We start from the raw sequence: 23,863 nt of genomic DNA on the forward strand, positions 1-23,863 counted from the left end.
TTCTTGGTTTAGTTGGGTTTTCTGAAACTGGTTATTTTAGAATTATGTACTGCCTTTCTTAGCATCACAACCATTACAATTGCTTGCAGAGTGTGATTGGATTTAACAAAATCCTACAAGACAAATATGCCAAGGAGAACCATGTGTCTCTTTTTAATTTTGCATTTATTTTTGTTGTTTTTTTAAACTGCATTAAGTATTATAGGCTGGAAGGTTTAATACAAAATTAATCTTCAGACTATCCAGCTTCTGTCAGGAGTAAGTCTCCCTAGTGGGGATAATAAACCTTTCCTCCTTTGTACACCAATTTGATTTAAACTCCCTATCTTTTTATAACTTCAAAATGATTTATTTGCCATTGTTTATTGACTAGACAACAAATATATAAAGGAAAACTTAATAAATAACTACATGTATACAGTTGGTGTTGTAGTCATGTCAGTCCCATAATATTAGAGAGACAAGATGGGTGAACAAGCTTTTAAGCCACATAGCTCTTCTTCAGGTCTGGGAAGTGTACTCTTGAGTGTCACAGCTAAATACAAGGTGGAACAGGTTGTTTTAGCATAAGTACATAAGTAGTTAACATAACTTTGAACAGTCTCTTGAAATATAAGTGGCCTTTTAACACCTCTCCTGTCATTGGGGGAAGAAGGGGAAGAGGGGAGAAAGAAGAGGGGAGGACGGCTGGGAGTGGTGGTGCAAGTTATAGATTGTTGTATTTAGCCATCAATCCAGTGTCTCTATTCAGTCCATGATTTTTGGTGTCTAGCAAAGTTATGAAATCAAGCTCCCAGGCTTGTCTTTTCAAAGTGTTGTGCAGGTTTCCTTTGAGGATGAGGACTGATAGGTCAAATGTAGAGTGATCACTTTGTGAAAAGAGTTCACCCACATGTGATAGGGTGTGTTTATCTTTTTCCTGTGGGAGTTCATTTGAGGGCATAGTGATTGTCTGGTTTCACCCACATAGTTTTTGTTGGGGCATTTAGTGCACTGGATGAGTTGTGATATGCTGCCAAAGAATTTTTATGTCTTAATATTTTGTATGAAGAAGCAAACTCGAGTTCTTGGACAGCAATTCAACGAACTAATTTTCCAAGGAGAAACAGCTCTCTGTGGCCTGAGTTAGTATTTGATTGTTGAACTGTTTATCTAGAATTATCAAACAATAATTTAAGTGATGAGCTTCTGAATTTGAGACATTCATTTTTAAAAAGTTATTTTCATGGGACTGGTTGAATCAAGAGATTGGTAATGTTATACGGAGCCTTTGAATTATGGGTCCTTGGTTCAAATCCAATCCAAACTGGTGAGGACCAAAGGTTGTTTGTGTTGTATGGCTGTTTGGTGGTTTATGTTTAATAAATTGGTAGTTACCTATCCACTGGGATCTAGATTGTATCAGTATCAACTGTAGCACTGGTTTTGTAATGCAAAGTCACCTTAAGTCTCAGCAAAGGCCAAAGACAGAATGGACATGGAAATTGAACTATCCATCCACCAAGAAGTGATGCCTCCAAGTCATGGTTGAAGGACATTGGCAGGGCAGTGTTGGGAAGTCTGCAGTAGGTCTGCCCATCTGCTCTACTGTGGTTAATCAGAGTACTTCACTGTCTGTCAGTTTTGTACTTTTCCAAAAACGCTGCATTTAATAAACCTATTTTCTGGCCTTTAGAAATCAAATCCGGCTGAGTAATGAACAGTGTAAGGGAGTCACACTCTGTAAACTGCATAGAAAATTTCAATTGCCTTAATCCTTTGGTGTCTCAGATTGCAGTTGAGTGCCTCCTTATGACTAGACTGCTCTGAGGGGAATCCAGGCCTCTGGATCCCTGGGTGTTTTAAGCCTCCACAGCATGAACAGTGCCCAGCCCCTGCACCAGTCATTGGGGTCCCTAAGAACACTGAGTTGCAGGTCCTCGGTCCAACACTCCATTTCTGAGAGCTGGAACCCTGCTATAAGCTGCCTAGCCCCTTTGCTCAGTGCTGACCTTTCAGACTCTCCTGTAGCTTCTCTCTCAGAACTCCACCCCAAAGTGTAAGCCTTCTGGTTTGCCATTTAACTTTCACAGGAGGCATGTGGCAGTTGTGAAGCATATAATACACAGAGACACTTTGAAACAGACTAGATAACATTCCCTTGGCAGTCCTTGGGGGACCATCTGCCTTCAGGAAGTTAGGCAGGGTCCCCTACCTCATGCAGACCCCTCTGTGTTGGGTTGCTGCTTCTTTTTCTTGAGCTTGGAAGTGCTTTGCCAGCTTCAGCAGGTGTCCAAAGACCCCTGCCAGGTGACTTCCTTACCAGGCGACTTCTCTGTTAGACCAGTTTTCCTTGTTAGGAATCAGTGTGTTGTCTAAACTCTAGAGCAATTATATTTCAGTGGTTGAGCCCTTAATTATGGAATTTTGTTTTAACACGGAGGTGAAGGAACAACAGAAGACCACTAACCCCACAGTCAAAATGGAGTTTGCAGTCTGACACAGATACATACAAAGAGCCCCCATTATCAGATGGAATTCATAAGTTGTACGTTCAGGTTCCCCACTTCATCACATAAGGATTCTTATTTCTCTTTATTGTTGCCGTCCTTCCTGTTAGTCAAGAAAGTTGCTAGCAGTACAATTCGTTTTTGTCTTGCTTATTTCTGCAACATCTGTGTGGAGGAATTCCATTTGTGATTTTCCCCCTCCCCCCGTAAATTGGAGTAGTACCTTGGACAAAGAATTATTTGATTAGAAACTCTTCCATTTTCATTTTCAAAACAGAACTTCCAAAATCTTCAAAGGCTCATTTGTAATGACTGGAGAGATTTTTCGTGGTACTTTATGAGGTAACTTGTTAGGATGGGGGGAGTTGAATGTCAAGTAATGAAACTATAGTAACTATAAGTTTCTTAAAGTATAGGCCTTAGTCTATTTTATTTTTTTAAATTATTTTAGGTAGCATCTTAATCTTATATAGGTGTCCAGCAACTGCTCTGTTCTGCCTGGATCTTTTTTTGTTTCGATCTCTTAATAAAAAAAATAAGTTTTGTGTTACACATTCACTGTTGTCTTAGTAATTTCTTTTGTGTTCTGACTCTTCCCTGATAGTCATGTGGTGGCAAATTAAATTATAGCATCTGTCACTGCTGTGGTTCAAGTCCTACTGTGTGTCATCCATTAACACAATTAATACACCCACTTATTTATTTTCACTAATTTATTCATCTGAACAAGCACCTGCTGGTTGAAGCATCACTTTTTGTTTTTTTTGTTACTGCTAGATTTAGAAAAAGTATAAGTAGATGCATGTTTATGCTTAAACAATAGAAAAGTTGAAAAATTATAGTGGGCTGGACTACAGTGATGCCTCTTACAGATGACTTCACTAGGAGCTACTTGTTTAGAAACCTAACTTTAGGCTCCAAGTTCTGAAAATCTTGGTCCAAAGTAGCAGTCTTCAGATCAAGTCCAGAAATTCTGGTGGATGTTCTCCATCTTGTTTCCAGATAAAATGTCCTCTAATGTTCAATCATCTTTCATGTAGTGAGCAAGTTTCCATATATCAAGTGAAGACGGAGAAAGGAAAGATCTTTAATTCAATTGACAGATCCCGTCATATTCTTTTTTCTCATCTATATTGATTGATTAAGGTCATTCCAATAAGAACAGCAACAAAATGCAACTTTAACAAGCCAAGTATGACCAAAAGCCTTATATCACACCTTTCGTTTTTGTCTCTGGATTATTTGTATAATACTGTCTTTTAAGATGCATATGATTTTAAGCAATAATGCGTTCTTGGTAGTGAGTTCGTGGGGACTAATCCATTTCACTAGTGTGTTTTGGTCTCCTGCGTGCAGCCATGCTAGAATTGTTATAGTAATAATACTTCACACTGATATAGCATCTCTTATCCAAAGATCTGAAAATGTCTTACAAACAATAATAAACTCTCTCATATGAGAGAGAGAGAGTGTCTCCAATGAGGAAACTGTTGTATGCCTTTTATTTGTTGGCAAACTAAGGTACAGAGAGGTAAAGGGTAACCCTCAAAAATACATTGAGTGGAATATTTGCTTTTAAGCAATGGTAAATAGAAAACGGGGAGAAAAGATTGAAACTTTTATTTTACATTGTGGGAAATTTGTTGTGTTTGGTAAGACTAGAAGGTAGATATTTCTAAATAGAAATGTTCAGATCAAATGAGGTTTTTTTGTTGACACCTCTGTTGTTCAGGATTTAACAATATTGAATTAGATTTTTCCTGTGATCTGGCAGTTACTGACGGTGTAGTTCACAGTGATATTGGATGATATAGTTTTTTGTAGTACATTTCTTCTGTTGGTTTTGGTTGAGTGTTGCTGTCACTTTTTTCCCCCTGGAAACCCAGTAAAATACCTTCATGTTTTTTTTTATTTAGTGTGAAGTACTCTAGAAAGTGATTAGTTACTACTATGATTTTCTTTGGCCTCTTATTAACACATATTGGATCAACTTTTCAACTCACTTTACACATCCCTTCAGTTTGTCCACCAACATCTGCCCAGAGTTGGCCTTTGGAGCTCTTGAAGCCTTTGGTTGGTGGTTTGGTTTTGGTTGGCTGGTTGGTGTTGGTTGGCTGGTTTTGTTTATTTGTAGGCATCCCTCAGCATAACCTCAATGACCTTCCCCAAAATCCCGTAGCTGTCTCTTTCATCTCTACTTATTGCCTCACTAGATGTTTTTATTGTTTTTAAGACTCTTCCCTGTCCTATACATCTGACAGGCTTAAAATAGTAATACAGCCGGTATTTTCCCTTTCTTATCACATTAATTTCTTTCCAACAGGTACTCTCTTATAGTCAGGAATATTCATTTGAAGGATTAAATCTTCTACAAATCTTGACAGATATCTTTGTCTTTTGTGGGATTCCTAGGATGTGAGATATTCCATGCTCTTTCCTTACATTACCTCTACTCACCTAAAAATTCATTCAACTACTCACCAATGGAAAATGGGAAACTATCTGGTGAGCAGGAGAGCTTAAATCATCAGTTTCTTCAGAAGCTGGCTGCTTTTTAAAATTAAGTTTCCAGCCTTTACGATTCCAAAGAGAATCTTCTAAATGTAAATGAGTACAGGGTTGCTCTTCCTCAGTCTTCAGATAGACAGCTCTCTGCCATCGTTCCCAAGCCTCTGTTGCTGTTCTGAAGCAGCAGCCAAATTAAAAAGAGTTTATGAAGTTGCTATACAGAGCCTTATGGACAGCTGTGAAACTGACAAAAATTGTCTCACTCCACAGTTTTTTATGAAAGTTATGAACAGCAGTGTAGGCAATCATAGGGGAGGAGGATCCAAAAAAAGAAACTTGGGGAGAGAAATAGTGTTGGAGACTCCTTAACTTAACAGGAAGAAGGTTTTGAGATGTGGTTGATCACCTCTTCTTTCTTCATACAGCCTTAGATCAGGGTATTTGTCCTGGACTTCACTCGTGGGGAGCATGTCATTTTTTTCATATTGACCTCTTGCTATAGTTGGGGTATTTGAGAAAAGTTTAAAGCCCTGTTTTGCCTGGATCTCTAGTCTTACATCAAAGGTGTTCTCTTTGAGGGTTTTGGTATTTAAAGTCTTAGTCTCCTTGGACCAGGAATTTAAACTGCTTCATTGATTTTTATTTTGTGTTGAAAAAGTGTTGCATGAAGTCCTCGAAACAACTTCTTTTTATATCAATATAATATTCATATCTGTGTCTGAGAACTATATAAAAATGTTTTCTCTTGGCTTTGCATTTTTTTCTTTAGAGTGTTGTCTTCGGAAGGTGGGTGACCTTGTGAATTATTAAACTGGAGCTGTGGCAGAGGGGACAGCTTCATGTCTGTTCTGTCTCTAGATAATTTCAGGGCATCCTCCTCGAGCATATTACATGCTTCAAACAGGTCTCTACCTTGACACCGAATTTCTAAGGCCAAATTCTAAGCTTGTTCTGGTTGTGTTCCATTTGTAGATACTTGTTATTTTAAATGCTTAATTTGCCAATCCCTGGGTGCAGGGTGGATTTGATTTAAATCAAATTGATTTAAATCACTAGTCAAGAAGACTCAATTTAATCATGGATTTCTACATAAAAGTGCATTCTTGTTGGTTGTTTTAACCTTAATACATATTCTTCACAACTCAGAGATAGATGTAGGTTTCATTTTTAGAAGATCCACACTATACATTTTTAAAGTGATTTATTTTGAAAACTTTTCAGATTAGTTTTACAGCTATATCAGAAAATGAATGATTGTTTAGTTATTTCATTTACCAAAGGTAATTGAATCAGATATTTATGAAGTCATTGGGAAGGGAACTATCTCCAATTCAATAGATTAATCATTAATATTTGGAGGATTTTCTTGCCATGCTGTATTAGGAGGAGAACACCACCAGACAGACATTTAAATTGTTTTATTTAACTAAAACAACAACGTTATGTATTCTGGATTTTTTTCTTCAACAGCAAACATAATATTTTAACAAGCATATGAATTTTTGAATTTAGTTAAACATTCAAGTTTTTAAAAATCAGGTTTGTTTTTGTTAAAATTGTTTTTAACTAAAATAGTTAAATGAAATATTTAAAAAAAATTTAAATTGACTGTCAGCCAGGTCAACATGAGAAACTTAAAATATTGGCTTCTGCAGCTAACTCAGTAATCTTCACCATAATTTTCCTGTTTATTCATAATCTGGAAAAGAAAAACAAGCTTTCCTGCTTTTTCAGGTCCCAAACAATTTCTCAATTTGGAATGAATTAGTCCAAAGGAAGAAAATATTCTTTTACACCGGCAGAAGAAGCTACTGCTGTTAAAAGTGAGATTATCACTTCAACAGTCTCTGAATCCAAGTGCTTAAGTGACTTCCACCAGTTCACTGGTGTGACTTTCTTTAAAACATCATCAGCAAACATATATTTCTTGAATGGTTCACCCTTAGCTCTGAAGTTTATTATAGTTGGCATTATGGAGGGATGATTTCTGGATGTCCATGTCATAGCCAACTCCTCTTCTTCAGCAGTTAAGGTTTGACCCTGGTACCGAGTATTGAGAAAATGTGCAAGAAAATGAGCTGGAGATAGTGCTTGTCCCATTCGTTTTTTTTAATGCTTGTAATTTAACTCTGTCATTGCATATTTCTCTTTTTAAGATCTCACTCAGTTCCTTCCAAATTTCAACAGCATCAGCAATAAAATAGCTATTTCCCTGCATTTTGTTCAAGGCTACAGAAATAGGCTTCAGGGTACTCAGCTTGTGTTCAACATTTCTCTTAAGTCCAATGTTGAGAACTTTGGCTATGACAATGCCATCTATTTTTTCATGATTTTGTTCACAAACTATCATCAGATTAGGCCAGTTGTTGATATAGTGCTCAAAACAGTCCACTACTGCATTCCATTGCACGTCTTGTGGGAGAGTTAGCTTGGTTCCTCCCACTTTTTTCAGAGCAGCTGCTGCAAAGTGTTTTTTATGGAAGTATTTTGCAATTTCAAAAACATTAGCCTTTATTTCTGGAACATTGAAGTCTTTGACTAGGAGGTGCATCAAATGAGCACTGCAACCGTACGTTATTAGCTTGGGACTCTCTTCACTCTTCTAAATTTCTTCTTATCTTGGATACATTTGCAGCATTGTCTGTGACCAAGCTGTGTACTAGACATTTGAATTTTTTTCAGTTTATTATAGTTTTACTGCTATTTCTTGTCAGTATTCTGCTGTGTGCATTTCCTGATGTATCAATTGTTTCTGTAAGGAAGACATTACCTTCTTCTGTTGTCACACAAGCACATACAACAAGATCATTAGGGACATTGCTCCATCCATCAAGACTCAGGTTAACAATTTCACCCTCTAGACCTTTCGCACACTGCTCAATTTCTCTTTCATACACTTTATTCAGCAATTTGCCTGCGACATCTGCTCTGTTGGGTGGACTGTATCCTGGTCTTAATGACTGAAACATGTTAATGAAGTTTGGGTTCTCAGTCATACGGAAAGGAGAGTTTGTTGCATAAACAAACTGGGCAATTTTTTCATCAATTACCTCTTTTTGTAATCTGCTGATTCTTATCACAAACTTATCTATGGTTTCAGAGTAGCAGCCGTGTTAGTCTGTATCCGCAAAGAGAACAGGAGTACTTGTGGCACCTTAGAGACTAACAAATTTATTTGAGCATAAGCTTTCGTGGGCTACAGCCCACTTCTTCGGATGCATAGAATGGATTAGTCTCTAAGGTGTCACAAGTACTCCTGTTCTTTTATCTATGGTTGTTTCTGGATGATGGAGATGTTTTTTTCTTTTTGCTACAGGTGATATACTGTGGCTATGTGACATACATGATGTGACTGAAACACTATCATTGGCAGCTAACTCTGAAACTATAGAAAATGATGGTGATCTTGAAGGTGGATAGTCTTCAGAATCCTGTATGTTGAGGATGGATTCTCCTAAACAAAATAAGTCAATGCAGTTATTTAATTATTATTACCATACTGCTCATTTAGTATTACTCATTGCATTCACTGACACTCAGTACTACTTTAAAGGTGAAATTGTAAAAGGAAGATCTGCCTATTTCAGCTATTTATTTTTTATCACAACTGTTACTCTGTGGTACTATCATTTTAGATGCAACTATATTTTTTGCACAAACATGAGAATTCAAGAATAGTCCAGAAGGAAGACAGGCAGTCCTTAAGAAAGAAGTACGAAATAAAAAAGTTTACCAACCTGAAGATCCTGCATGTTCAGACACGTTCCTTTATCATCTTCAATGCAGATTCCTCCTGAGAAGGAACACTTCTCATGATGTTGTTTCATTTGGGCAACCAGGCCTTGCATTCCTTTGTTACACTGTTTGCATTTTGCACGCATGCCTGTCTTACCCACAGGTAGAGGAACTTCATTAAAATATTCCCAAACTGGGTCTCTTTTATGCCATTATAGGTTTTCCCTTCTAGTGAGAGAATGGTAGGGTAGACCTCAAATCAATGAAGGCTACACTCAAAGACCTCAAGACTTCTGGAATATGCTGCTCAAACAGTTTCACTTTTGTTTCTACTGCCTGTCCCTCCCTTCTCACATTTATTTCCAGACTTCTTCTCCTTGTCCAGATCTATTCCACCCTCAACAATCTTCTATTCATTGAACTTTTTGAAACTTTGTACTTTTAGAGAGAGGTAGGGGATTGACTCTGTGTACACAAATTTGCAGAGGGACAATAGGGCTGATGTCTGTTATTTCTCACCTCTATATTATATTTATTTATTTAAAAACATTTTTGCTGTTAACAAGCATGTTATCTCTGGAGACACCCATCCACAGTTTGAGAACTGCAAAACTAAGCATCTCTGATGGTATCTTCTAGACTGAGCACTGAGTCCCATTGGGTAGATAGAAAGATTAACCTAAATAATGTATACAGAAGCCTGTGGAACCCCATAAGATTGGGTTCCTAATCCATGAACTATTGGAACTCATTTACAAAACTTTTCTTAAACATTACATGAATATATTCTCATACTATAGAATTATAATTTATAATCCCTATTCCATGATGAGATATTTTTGATTTATAATGTATCTTAATTAAAACAATCTTTAGATAGAATTTTTTTTTATAAAATGCTTTTTGAGGGAAAAACCTATTTAAATAAAATCCGATTTTTTTTTTAATTTTTTTTTTTTAAATCATTGATTTTTATCCACCCTGCTTCAGTCTAGACTGGTAGGGGAGGTGTAGATATGGAAAAGCAGAACTAAGAATGGGGAATTTTTATGTTTTTATAAATTGTATCATACATACTATAAAGAAAAATGAAACTTTCTAATGAAAAAATGTCTTTGTAACTGAACTTTAATGACCTTATTTGCAGATCTATTTCTATCTCACTTTGTCTTGGCATATATGTTGTATTCCAGTGTGTATAATATATATGGCCCCTATAACAGAGAGTCAGAAACATTTATTTGACTCCTGACTCCTGAACTTGTGGACACGGACCCCAAGATTGTCTTATTCTATTATTTAGGGAGGATCCTCTATCAGAGGCTGCCATAAGACAGTGTTACCTTCTGGAGATAATTTTTTTCCTATATACATTCTGTCGGCTGCACAAGCTGTATAGGCTGTTGTTTGCTATTGTATATTCAATGGCAAAATAAAAATCCCATATTAAACCAGAGTTAAAGTTGCGTGGTGGTATGTTGTTCCCTTGCAGAATGTTGAGTTGAGCAAAACTCAAACGTCTGAAAACCAGGAAATGCACAGCTAATGTTGGCTATGCAACCTTAACTCTGCCCTCTTTCAGCAGTGCCCCAATAAGCCATTTTAACACGCATACTTTTACTATGCCAGCCCCACAATTGCTGAAATGTAGAATCAGAAGTGTAGGACTGGAAGGGACCTCAAGAAGTCATCAAGACCAGCTCTCTGTGCTGCGGCAGGCCCAAGTAAACCTAGACCATCCCTGACAGGTATTGTTCAACCTGTTCTTCAAAAACCCGATAATGGGGATTTCACAACCCCCCTTGGAAGCTTATTCCAGAGCTTAACTTCCCTTATAGTTATAAAGTTTTTCCTAATATCTAACCAAATCTACCTTGCTGCAGATTAGCCCATTACTTCTTGTCTTACCTTCAGTGGACATGGAGAATAATTAATCACTGTCCTATTTATAACAGCCCTTAATATATATGAAGACTGTTATCAGGTCAACCCTCAGTCTTCTTGTCTCAAGACTAAATGTCTGTTTTGTTTTTTTTAACTTTTTCTCATAGGCCAGGTTTTCTAAACCTTTTATCGCCTTTGTTTCTTTCCTCTGGACTCTCTCCAGTTTATCCACATCTTTCCTAAGGTTTGGCACCCAGAATTGGATGCAGTACTTCAGCTGAGGTCTCACCAGTGCCAAGTAGAACAAGACAGTTACTTTTCCTATGTTACATACGGCACATCTGTCAATACACCCCAGAATGTTAGCCTTTTTTGCAACTGCACCGTATTGTTAACTAATATTACATTTGTGAGCAACGCTAACCCCCATGTCCTTTTCAGCAGCACTACTGCCTAGCCATTTATTCCCCATTATTCCCTTAGAATAATAAAATTGTTTCATGATCACTTTAATCCAAGCTGCCTTCTACCTTCAGATTCACTTTCAATACCTCTTTGTTGTTCTGAATCAAGTCTAAAATGGCTGTTCTCCGGGTTACTACGTCCACTTTCTGAAACAAAAAATTGCTCCCCATACATAGTATCAAGGTGTCTGGAGTGGCTCGGGAGCACAAGTACCAACTTTACAGTGATTGTGAAGCAGGGAATAAACCCCAAACTGTTCGTGAGTTCTATACTTAGATTTCAACAACCAAGTATCAAGTGTGGATTCTGCAACCACTATAACAGCCTTAACATGGAGTCACAGACAGTCCCCTGGGCTACTCTGGTCAGTCTTGCCACCCAGACAAGCTGGACTTCGTGATAGATGTCCCTTCACCAAAAATCACAACAATATTCAGGTTACTCCCAGTCCCAAAGGACCAGTCACTTACTCCAGTTCAATTGCACCTTAGCTCCTATACTAAAGACAACAGTTGTAGCCAATCCTATAATAAATTAACTAAAGATTTATGAACTAAGAAAAAGAAACGAGTTATTTACAAGGTTAAAGCAGGTAACATACACAAATGAATTACTGTCTTAGGTTTCAAAACGTAATCGAAGCTGCTGTAATATGCATGCTCCATATGTTCTCTAGGGCTAACCCAGACCAAGCACTGGGGATCTCTTGCTTATGTGTAGAAATCTTCCCCTCCCCAAAGTCCAAGCATTATAGAGATCCAGTTTCTTCCTGTCCTGGATTTTTATTCCCTTTCCCCAGAGTTCAGAGTGATGGAACGAGTCCACATGCACGTCTCCTATTCCTGGGTGTTGGGGGGAGCAATTAACAAAGTCTTTGTTTTTTGATATTTCACAATGGCTCATTTGGTTTCAAAGGCCGCCTTGGTGGGCAACACCTTCTGTAGGAAGCCAGCATTTTACATTTGATGACCTGTTTGACTTACACAAGTACAGAGGTTTATAATGCAGACACTCAATATAATGTTATTACATGGGGGTACAGATGTTCTAAATGAGATTACTACATGCAGCATCCTGTAAGCATTTCATAAAGTCTAAACACTTAAACATATTCTTATAAACTTAACATCTGTTCTAACAATGCTAACATGCAGGTGAGCTAGACTGGTTTCCAGCTGTGTTGGCCAGTGTTCAGTTGAGGCCTCAGTTGATCTGCCACCTTGTCTGCCAGTGTCACAACATTCTCTTGTACGAGCTTTTTATCTCCTTTTACAACTCATTCACTCTCTCCCACAGGATTCCATCTAACTCTAGTAAAGGATTAAAAAAAAAGGTTGCTCATGCCACCTGTCCTCTATCCTCTTTGAGAAATGCCTCTATGTATATAGCACTTAGTCGCCTTGGCCTGTGGCGCTCTAAGATGTGGTTTTTAAAGTGTATGTGTGTGATATTCTTTCTGGGGAGTTAGTGAGTGAGTGTACACCACAATCTGGAACCTTCTGAATCTTATTGTGCCAACTGTGGTATTGGCAGGGTAAAGGTATGTGTGTTAGTGGGGTGTATTCAGGCATTCCTGAAAGAGAGCAGCGTTAAAGTTGCATGAACAACCTTAACTGTGCATTTTCTGGTTTTCACAACTTTGAGTTTTGCTCAACTCATCGTTCTGCAAGGGGATGACATACCACCACCTTTGAACAGGAAAAGATATGTTGCTGTTAAGAGTTAGCTGTCATTTAGGCAGTTGTACATATCATATCCCACAATTAGCATACTGAGTCATCTTCTGCTCCCCACCCCCAGCTGTGCCCCACTGGCCCTGGTATGGCACACCTCTCCAACCATGCCTCTGAATGCATCTCCCTGAATTCATCACTATACAAACTTTTTTTTTTTTTTTTGCCGTTACTTCCCCCCTCCTGTAACCTAACTCACATCCAGTGCCTGGAGAAGAGGACAACTGTGTGACAGTGGAAAAGTGTTAGGGGTTCATGGTGGCGGGGATGAAGGAGGGTGAGTGTCTACTGGCAGCACTGAAGGATGCAGCGGGTTTCGGGTCCACTGTTAGAGCTTCTGCTCCCCACAGCCCCCCTCACTGCAGCCTCAAACCCCTCTTCCCTACTCCTTCAGCCCCTCCCAGGAAACATTTGATGTTTAATTATTTTCCCACTGAAGACTTTGATTATATTCCACCCAAAATAAATTTGCCACCCAAACTCGCAAATTGTGGCAACCCCCAGCCACTTAGCTCAAAACTCCTTTTGTCGTAGATGTGGGGTTGTGATTAATTTATCCTTATTTATGTTAATTGAAGGGTGACCTCATCGCAATCAAGAGGTCCGTGATTCATTTGGTCATTAATAGTTTAACACTACAAGGCAGCAAAATAAAACTTTTTTTTTTTTTTCAGAGGGGGTTGGGGCTGTAACTCAGATCACTAAAGCTTCCCCAAGCCCCATGAAGCACACCAATTTCACTGTTCAGATTTTAGAGTACTTACAAGAGTTGTGCTTTAAAGAATATAAAATGGTGGTAATGGAAACCTCTAGCCTTTTTTCTGTATTGGTGCATACACAGTGCAAAAAATGTACATTTTCTTGAATACTCTTCTCAGGGCTTGTCTACACTTAAAACTCTGCAGCAGTGCAGCTTCACTGCTGTAGCTTTTCAGTGAAAAAACTACCTACATTGATGGGAGGGGTTCTCCCATTGGTGTAGGTAATCCACCACCCTGAGCGGCAGTAGCTAGGTTGACAGGAAAATTCTCATGTTGACCTAGCACTGTCTACTCTGGGGGCTAGGTCAGTTTAACTGTTCACTCAGGTGTGGCTTTTTCACATCCCTGAGCGGCATAGTTGTACCAATCAGTGTTCCCTCTAATTTTTCCCATGCATCTGCAGAGTGAATTTTATGTGCACCAATATGGAGGTGATGAGTGACACATCACCTCCTTATTGGTGCACATAACAAAATTCATGTGGTGGGGTGGTGACGAGGGGTCCAGAGTGTGGGAGGGGGCTCAGGGTTGGGGTGTGGGGGGGTGAGGGTTCTGGCTGGGGGTGTGGGCTCTGAGGTGGGGCCAGGGATGAGTAGCTGGGGCTTGGGGCTGAGGTTCAGGCCTGAGGTGAGGGCTCTGGCTGGGGGTGCGGGCTCTGGGGTGGATCCGGGGATAAGGGACTCAGGGCTGGGGTGGGAGGGTGAAGGTTCCGGCTGGGGGTGCAGGCTCTGTGGTGGGGCCGGGGATGAGGGTTTTGGGTAGCAGGCTGCCCTGGGGCTACGGTGGGGAGAGAGGACTCCCCACAGCACTCTGTCCCCGCAGCAGCAGCACCTGGGCTGTGGGGGAGAGGCGCCTCTCCCCACTGCGGCAGGTCCGGGGCTGGGAGAGGAGCACCTCTCCCTGATGCAGCCCTGAGAACTTGCATGGTGCTTAGTAGGCTGCTATGTAGCCACGCAGCTTAGAGGGAACTTAGATACCAACCTAATTTCATAGTGTAGACCAGGCCAGACCCCCAAAAGATTTAGTGAGTGCCATGTGCTACCTTGGGTAAAACGTAACAAATTGAGACCATCACGTCAATAGTTTGATCTCTAGGTCTGCGCAAAAACAAACAAAACCCTAAAAACTTGTTTAAAATGGCTATTGTTTTCACGGCTTATATCTCTGGAAACTCTGGCTCACAGGACTCAAATTTTGGGTCACTAAACCTATGCTCCACCCTCCAGAGGCACACCACATTACTAAGAAATCGGACTAAGCATGTCCATTTTAGGGGACTTAAAAACATTAACCTTTTAAAATGTTGTGACCATACCCTAACTGCATTGGCACTTTCGTGCCACTGTAATCACCCATGATGTGCTAGACACTTCGCAGCAAAGAAAGATATGATAGTTGCTTCAAAGAACTTACAGTCTAAATTTTACAAGTGAGGGTGATACAGAGTAGGGGGTAAAGGGCCAATGAGAATAAGCGTTGGAAGTGTTAAGATCACATGGTTTGTCAGTCTAGGCAAGTGTGTGTCTTGGTGGTTCTGTGTTTGTGTTTGCTGTATATAAAAATTAAAGATATAAGGTGACTAAAATTGATCTATTTGCAGTGTGGAAGTTGTGGAATTGAGTTCTCAAGGGGGATTTAAATGAGGAGAGTTTGTTCTGGCTTGGTGGACTAGTGTAATCCTAATAGTAAAGAACCACATGCACACATACTATGGCACAGTTCTGTAAGTGGAAACCCTTTTGCAGAGAACCATGCGATATACACTGTAATACCTAGGTACCAGGATACCAGATGGAGTTTTTGGGGGGGAGTAGAGAATGCTGAATAGGACTTTAAATTCTGTTAATTTCAATTTAAATATTTTGACTTAAATTTGTGCGTTTGTTTTCAAAAACAAACTTTTTGTTCATCTTCACTGTTTAGCTCATATGAATTCTGATACCCGGGCACTATGTAAATCTTATTGTTGATCCCCCTCACACATCTTAAATCCATGTGACTGTTCAAGTTAAGAGCAAGGCTGAGTAGAGCCACATGATTTCATCATGTTTTCCTACTAGGCTGAGCATTATTAAAAGCTACACCCTGTTGTGTTTAGGACAGTACTGATGGAAGGAATTAGCAAAACAAGAGCTTCCTACAGCAAGCCAGTCCTGTAATCTGCACTTACTGTTAATTACCCTAAATGTAGAAGATAATTCAATTTTAGTTTACCCTTTTGTCACGTAATGAGTACAGTGCAAATGTTCACTTTCTTTTCACATTTCACTTAAGAGGTAGAAATACAAATATTATAAATAGCATTCTTTTTAAAAATGTAGTTCTTTCTTAATTATCAGTACTGTTGAAATTAAATTTTTAAAGATTTGTTTTTGGATTAAGATTTGAAATTTTGGTGGATCTCTCACTTTGTAATGTTTAGATCCTGGCAAATAGGCATTTTTTAATAAGCCCATATAATTTTTGAGCATAGTATGTAGAATGTTCTTAAATATAGATTTTTTTTTTTTTTTTTTTTTTTTTTACCAGTGAAATCTATCCATCAGAATATTTGTGTTGCCTGACTGATACTTTATTACTTCTCTTATATCTTTTCATTTGATCCTACCCAAGGAATCAGTGTTTCTAGTTTGATCTTGGATACGTAGATGTCCATCTTTTACAATGCTCTTCCCTCTAAATCTGCCATCAGAATCAGATCTTAAAAATGCTCATCATTATTTAAATTAGCTATCATCTATGTTGAGTGTTCAGCATATACCAATGATGTGAAGAAATTCTTCTGGTGGTAAGGACTGAATAACATTTTAGTTAATCTGTGGGCTGAGGTGAGAGGGTATAAAACTGGAGTCATGTATTAACAGTACACTGTATAACTGCAATTGACATGAAAGGAAGTTTTTATGCAAGGGTGTAGTTTGGCCTTTAATAATTAACTTAAGGCACCCTACTCCTGCAAGGAGCTCCCCATGGACAGATCCTTGCACTTGTGAAGTTCCTTGAAGGATCAAGGCCTAACATCTTAGTAACTCTTATATTCAGAGTCACTAAGTTGAAAAAATGGACAACAAAGATACGACAGTATTATTGCCCTTTATTTCTTTCCCTCCATATCCTTCAGTTTCTCTTTCTGCATTTCCCCCTTTCTCTGTCTCCATTTTGGTCTCTGAGTTTCTCTTGTCTTTCCTCTCTCCTCCCCCCCCCCCCCCACTCTGACCCTCATATACATCAATCAGTTTAGGTTCTTATACCTTTCCTGTTATGATGGCATTGGAGCTAGTGTTGTCTGTCTACAAGAAAGCAGAAATGCTTTAGATGTGGAAGACTACAGAGTGAAGTTGACTAGCATTCTAGTCAGTTTCTCTCATCACCTCTTCCATGTTTAAAGTACTTTACAGAGAGACAGATACTGTTTCTATTAAGCTCTTTAAACTGGGAGGTTATTGGAAAAAACAACTGACTTGTTTAGGACTGTTCACCAACTTCATCTTATAGCAGGGGTGGGCAAACTTTTTGGCCTGAGGGCCACATTGGGGTTGCAAAACTGGATGGAGGGCCAGGTAGCGAAGGCTGTGCCTCCCCAGACAGCCTGACCCCTGCCCCCATCCGCCCCCTCCCACTTCCCACCCCCTGACTGCCCCCCTCAGAGCCGCGACCCATCCAACCCCCCCCTGCTCCTTGTCCCCTAACTGCACCCTCCCGGAACCCCCTTCCCCAACCGCCCCCTGGGACCCAACCCCCTATTACCCCCCCTGCTCCCAGTCCCCTGACTGCCCCGACCCCATCCATACCCCTGCCCCCTGACAGGCCCCCTGGGACCCCACGCCTGTCCAACCCCCCCTGTTCCCCGTCCCCTGACCGCCCCCCTCCCCAGAACCTCTGCCCCATTCAACCGCCCCCTGCTCCCTGTCCCCTGATTGCCCCCCGGGGTCCCCCGGCCCACTTATACAACCCTCCGGCCCACTTACCATGCTGAGCAGAGCATGCAGAACAGCATGTCTGGCTGCTGCGCCGGCCAGAGCCAGACACACTGTTGCTCTGCTTGGCAGGAGCGCGCAGCTCCACCGCCCAGAGTGCTGCCTGCGCGGTGGTGTGGCTCTGCGGGGAAAGGGGAGACAGCGGGGGAGGGGCCAGGGGCTAGCCTCCCCGGCTGGGAGCTCAGGGGCTGGGCAGGACGGTCCCGCGGGCCATAGTTTGCCCACCTCTGTCTTATAGCCTCGCCACTAAAGCATGCGAGCAGGCTGACTTTTCAGAGAGTTCCCTGATGGCTAGGTGGGCGGGGGGGGGACGGGGCGGGGCGGGGCGACAGACTCTTTTATGTAAGTTGTATTTTCCTTCTCCACACAGCTGCCAGCTTTTCTTTCTCCAGATTTAAATTGGTTTTCTTCCCTCTGTGCTGTGAACTGGAGAGTTAAGGGGCTTTTTAAGTGTTGGGGATTGATTAGTATTTTCATGAAACATACAAAATGTACCTGAAATGCTGATGGCTAAAACAATACCATTTACAAATTTATCTGATCTAATTAAGATCGAGCTAATCTATAGCTATATAATGCTATTGTTGATACGTTTATAGTTTTTGGGGGGTTTCTTTCTTGTACAATATAGTCTTTTCTTTTTTTTAAACCTAGCGGTATTTTCTTGTTGGGAGTAATCATGCAGAGACCAAGTATCGTGTTTTGAAAATTGATCGCACTGAACCGACGGATTTAGTTATAATTGATGATAAGGTAAGTTCAGAACAGCTGAAAAACATACTCATGAGTATTTCACGATGCTCTGAATTTCACATGTATATGATTTGTTTCCTACATAAACAGCAGATAGCCAAACTTTTATCTTAGTACAAATGTGTCATCCTACTACATCATACTTCCATGACACTCAGTTTCTGTTAACTGTGCAGTTTCTGCTAACTGTGATCTCCTAATGTCAAGTAATAGATGTGAGTTTTGTCTTATGTTCAGCTATGTCATTCTGAAATTCAAAATGAACTTGCTTAACTACTGCTTAGCTAAATGCTAGGAGTTGGTTTGAAATCATTTACACATCTGAAGCAAGACGAGCAACAGACAACAAAGCTTGGTAATGTACAGAATAGAGTAAGACATGGTCCCTGCCCCCAAGGATTTTATGGTGTAATGTCCCAGCCCGTCAAAGACTTACACATCTACTTAACTTCATAAACATGTGTGATTACTTCCTTACTTTTACTTCAGTGGGAATACTGATGTGTATAAAGTTATGGATATGCATGTTTTTTTGAAGGATCAGGGCATGAGGCTTCAATCCTGCAAAGAGAACTGCCTGCACTGGGTACTGTACCATTCCTCTCAGTGGAATTCTGTATGGACATAAGTAGGGCTCTACCAAATTCACAGTCCATTTTGGTCAATTTCACGGTCATCAGATTTTAAAAATCGTAAATGTCATGATTTCAGATATTTACATCTGAAATTTCACGGTGTTGTAATTGTAGGAATCCTGACCCAAAAAGGAGTTTTGGGGTAGGGGGGAACCACAAGTTTATTGTAGTGTGGGGTTGCGGTACTGCTACCTCTACTTCTGTGCTCCGGCTGATGGTGGCCCTGCCTTCAAAGTTGAGTGACCTGAGGGTGGTGGCTACTGGCCGGGAGCCCAGCCCATCAGCAACAGCAGCAAAGAAGTAAGGATGGCATGATATGGTATTGCCACCCTTACTTCTGCACTGCTGCCTTCAGAGCTGGGCGCTTGGTCCGCAGCTGCTACTCTCCAGCTGCCCAGCTCTGAAGGCAGCATTGCAGAAGTAAGAGTGACATGGTATGGTATTGCCACCCTTACTTCTGTGCTGCTTCTGGTGGGGCGCTCCCTTCCGAGCTAGGCACCTGGCCAACAGTCGTCACTCTCCGTCCGTCAGCTCTGAAGGCAGTGCGGAAGTAAGGGTGGCAATACCATGACCCCCCTAAAATAACCTTGTGACCCCCCCCCAGCAACTCCCTTTTGGGTCAGGACCCCCAATTTGAGAAATGCTGATCTCCCCCTTGAAATTTGTATAGTTTAGGATAAAAGAACACAAAAGACGAGATTTCATGGGGGGGGGGAGACCAGATTTCACTGTCTGTGGTGCATTTTTCATGGCTGTGAATTTGGTAGGGCCCTAGACATAAATGTCCACATAGACCCTAGTTCTACAAAATAATTTGTCTAAGAAGACAATTACAGAATGCAGTTAAAGTACAGAAAACACAAGGTGACCACATGGTGGGATGTATGCAGGGCAGAAGGATTTTTCCCCTTTCCAATGAAAAAAAGTCCTAGCACTTCAATAAATGGCGATTAATGCAGATAGGTTTTGTTAGAAATGAGGAGACAAATTAGGATAAGAAAAGTATTAAATTATCAGATACAATTATTTAATTTATTTGAACAAGATAAAAACAAATACACTTTTTATTAATTAATAAATAATTTAAAACAATCACTGTGGTGGACTAGGTGATGGCTATCTTATAGACTGCTTGATCTTGGACTCAAGCTTGACAGTGGAGATCAGTTCCCAAAATACAATTTTGCTTTGTAATCTTGACCACATATGTTATGAAATTGAGAGTCAATAAACAATGGAAGCCATGATATTCTCTTTAGTCACTTTTCAGAACAGAACTGTGCAATTAAATAAACTCCACTATTCTGTGATGTAAAGTAGCACTGATAACCAAAAGAATAAGTTCAATATGCATTTATATTTTCAGCATGTGTACACACAACAAGAGGTGAGGGAACTTCTTGGCCGCCTAGATCTGGGAAATAGAACAAAGATTGGACAGAAGGGCTCCTCTGGGTTATCTCGAGCTGTCTCTGCTTTCGGTGTCGTAGGTAATCCCCTTGTTATTTCTTTGATGGTATATTTTTTAAGAAAGTATAACTCGGAGCACAAGTGATAATTGCAGCACTTTTCACCAGTCGGAATATTATCCACTCTACACGGAGATCGTGTAGTAAAGTAACAAATATTAACAAAGTACACTTGTTTGTACTTTTTACAATGACTTTATAGTGTTGCTTATATCACACTTACACAGGCATGAGCAATCAGTGGGAGAGCTGGATTTAAATGTCAAGTCCATGTGTCATTTGATCTCAACAGCATCCCAACCAGGAATGAATCAGCATTTAAGCAGCACTGGAATTTGGTCCTTACTTTAGTCTGCCAGAACCTGAATCTTTTAGATTTCACGATATGCTGCTAGTCTTATCTCTCCTCTCTGCAGTGTTCACTCTTAGAGGAATGAAAGCAGAATCATAGAATCGTAGGACTGGGAGGGACCTCAAGAGGTCACCTAGTCCAGTCCCCTGCACTCATGTCAGGACTTAAGTATTATTTAGACCATCCCTGACAGGTGTTTGTCTAACCTGCTCTTAAAAATCTCAGATTATGGAGATTCCACAACGTCCAAAAGCAAATTATTCCAGTGCTTAACTACCCTGACCGTTGGGAAGCTTTTCCTAATATACAACCTAAACCTTGCCGCAATTTAAGCCCATTGCTTCTTGTCCTACCCTAGAATCTTTGTGGGGGTCAACACACACGTGGACAAAAGTGATCCCATGGATATAGTGTACTTGGGCTTTCAGAAAGCCTTTGATAAGGTCCCTCACCAAAGGCTCTTAAGCCAAGTAAGCAGTCATGGGATAAGAAGGAAGGCCCTCTCATGGATCAGTAACTGGTTTAAAGACAGGAAACAGAGGATAGGAATAAATGGTCAGTTTTCAGAATGGAGACAGGAAAATAGCCGTGTCCCCCATGGAGCTGTACTGGGACCAGTACAATGTTGTTCAACATATTCATAAATGATCTGGAAAAAGGGGTAAACAATGAAGTGGCAAAGTTTGCAGATGATACAAAATTACTCAAGATAGTTAAGTATAAAGCAGACTGAGAAGAGTTTCAAAGGGATCTCGCAAAACTGGCTGACTGGGCAACAAATTGGCAGATGAAATTCAGTGTTGATAAATGCAAAGTAATGTACATTGGAAAACATAATCTCAACTATAGGTACAAAATGATGGGGTCTAAATTAGCTGTTATTACTCAAGAAAGAGAATTTGGAGTCATGGTGGATAGTTCTCTCGAAACATCCACTCAATGTGCAGCAGAAGTCAAAAAAAGCTAAGAGGATGTTAGGAACCATTAGGAAAGAGAGGTTAGACAGTAAATATCATAATGCCACTATATAAATCCATGGTACTCCCCCAACTTGAATACTGTGTGCAGCTCTACTCACCCCATCTCAAAAAAGGTACTTTTTAAAAGTGGAAAAGGTACAGAGAAAGGCAACAAAAATGATTAAGGGTATGGAACAGCTTCTGTGTGAGGAGAGATTAAAAAGACTAGGACTTTTCAGCTTGGAAAAGAGACGACTAAAGAGAAATATAGAGGTCTATAAAATCAGGAAATTATGTGTAGAAAGAGAATGCGGAAATGTTATTTACCCCTTCACATAACAAGAACCATGGATCACCCAATGAAATCAATAGGCATCGGGTTTAAAACAAACAAAAGGAATTACTTCTCCACAGAACACACAGTCAACCTGTGGAACTCCTTGCCAGTGGCTGTTTTGAAGTCCAAAGCTGAAACTGGGTTCAAAAAAGAATTAGATCAATTCATGGAGAGTAGTTCCATTGATGGCTATTAGCCAAGATGGTCCAGGATGCAACCTCCCTCCTGCCCTGCTCAGGGTGTTCCTAAACTTCTGACTACCTGATGCTGGGACTGGATGATGGAATGGATCACTTGATAATTACCCCGTTCTCTTCATTCCTTTTGAAGCAAATGTCATTGGCCACTGTCAGAAGACAGGATACTGGTCTGAGCCAGTATGGCCATTCTTATGTAGGGACCTGACTAGAAGGCCAGAAATTGGATCTCTGATCAAAAACTAGGTAGGTGACAATAATACAAAAAATAGAGTTCACTGAATCCCTCACTCCAGTACTTACAGAATACCGGAAGAACTTCAGCTGCAATTTAGCAATCAGAATCCAGTAGTCTAGTCTAGATGCCTCAGAAGACTTGTTTCTTATTGTGTTAGATAGGGGTTCCTTTTCCTGTGGAGGTCAGAGCAATTTTTTCAAAGGTGGGCTAATATGGAAGAAGGGGAAGAAAAAGTGGAGGCAAGGATGGTTGTAGTTGGCCCCTCGGCCCCTTTATTATTGCTGATGCAGCTTCTTTTCTGGGCTACCTTTTTGCTGCTACCCCACTGTAGCAGTGATAAAAGAGCCCTAGGGGGTTCCCTCTCAGAAGTCAGTCAGCAGGGATCAGAGCTTATTCCTGATACCAAGAGTAGGGTCAGGGCCTCCCAAATCCCCTTCATCCTCCCCACCCTCAAGCAATTGATTCTTTTGAGGCTGAAGCTGATTTGGAGACTCACTTTTTTAACGGAGTGAGAGTTGGATAAAAGTGAGTCCTACTGTGCTTAAAAAAAGAGAGCTTTCAAATGTTTATAAAAATTTAATATTGTGCAAAGTATTGAAATAGTACCTGATATTGTCCTTCTAAACATTGTATCTGACTAAGTCAACTTGTGACAGATGGGTTCTTATTTCTTGTATTTCTTCAATTTTGAACAGGTTTTGTTAGATTTTTAGAAGGCTACTACATTGTGTTAATAACAAAAAGGAGAAAGATGGCAGATATTGGAGGGCATGCAATATACAAAATAGAAGATACAAATATGATCTACATTCCAAATGACACTGTACGAATCACTCATCCTGATGAAGCAAGGTAAATGTTGGTGGTAGACTGTGCTTTTACATAGCTTTTTTAAGTGATGAGGCAATATTGCAAACTAAGGTTCATAGACTCCTATCAGTTGCATACGCCGGAGGGGAGCAGTTTGTTAAACATTATGAGCTTGTTTCTCCAGTCCTTTATGCTAGCTTTATGCTGAAGTGACATTGGCTTAAATGGAGATAGACTGGTGTAATGAAATGGACAATCATGATGCAAGTTCAACTGAGTCTACCCAGAGGGGAAATGCAGCTGTGTCATGCCCCTTCGTAGCTTCTGCCAACACCTCTAGGTTATTCATATGTCAGAGCTACAACTAAACAAGTGTGTGTGGCCTGGATGATTGTCAGAAGCCATCCACTCCACATTAGTTCATTTGGGAGCATGTCAACGCTAGTGCTGCTATATGCTGCTTAATATACTTGTTGTCTGAGTAGCATTAGGTCCCCTGTGATGTCTTGTAAACCTCATTGGAAAGGGTCACTTGCACTCCATCAAAAGGGTGGCATGGGT

At 40.3% G+C, this 23,863-nt stretch overlaps 1 protein-coding gene across 1 annotated transcript in view; it reads left to right on the forward strand.

Moving 5' to 3' along the window:
* The window catches only part of FIG4 (FIG4 phosphoinositide 5-phosphatase), a 168,321-nt gene that overhangs the window by 15,216 nt on the left and 129,242 nt on the right, over positions 1–23,863 (forward strand). The window contains exons 2-4 of the mRNA XM_065401050.1: positions 18,207–18,305; positions 20,307–20,430; positions 23,188–23,344. Coding sequence (XP_065257122.1) covers positions 18,207–18,305; positions 20,307–20,430; positions 23,188–23,344 — 380 coding nt within the window. The remainder of the gene's footprint in view (positions 1–18,206; positions 18,306–20,306; positions 20,431–23,187; positions 23,345–23,863) is intronic.

This window comes from Emys orbicularis, chromosome 3 (genome assembly GCF_028017835.1).
Source record: "Emys orbicularis isolate rEmyOrb1 chromosome 3, rEmyOrb1.hap1, whole genome shotgun sequence".
Lineage (NCBI taxonomy): Eukaryota > Metazoa > Chordata > Testudines > Emydidae > Emys > Emys orbicularis.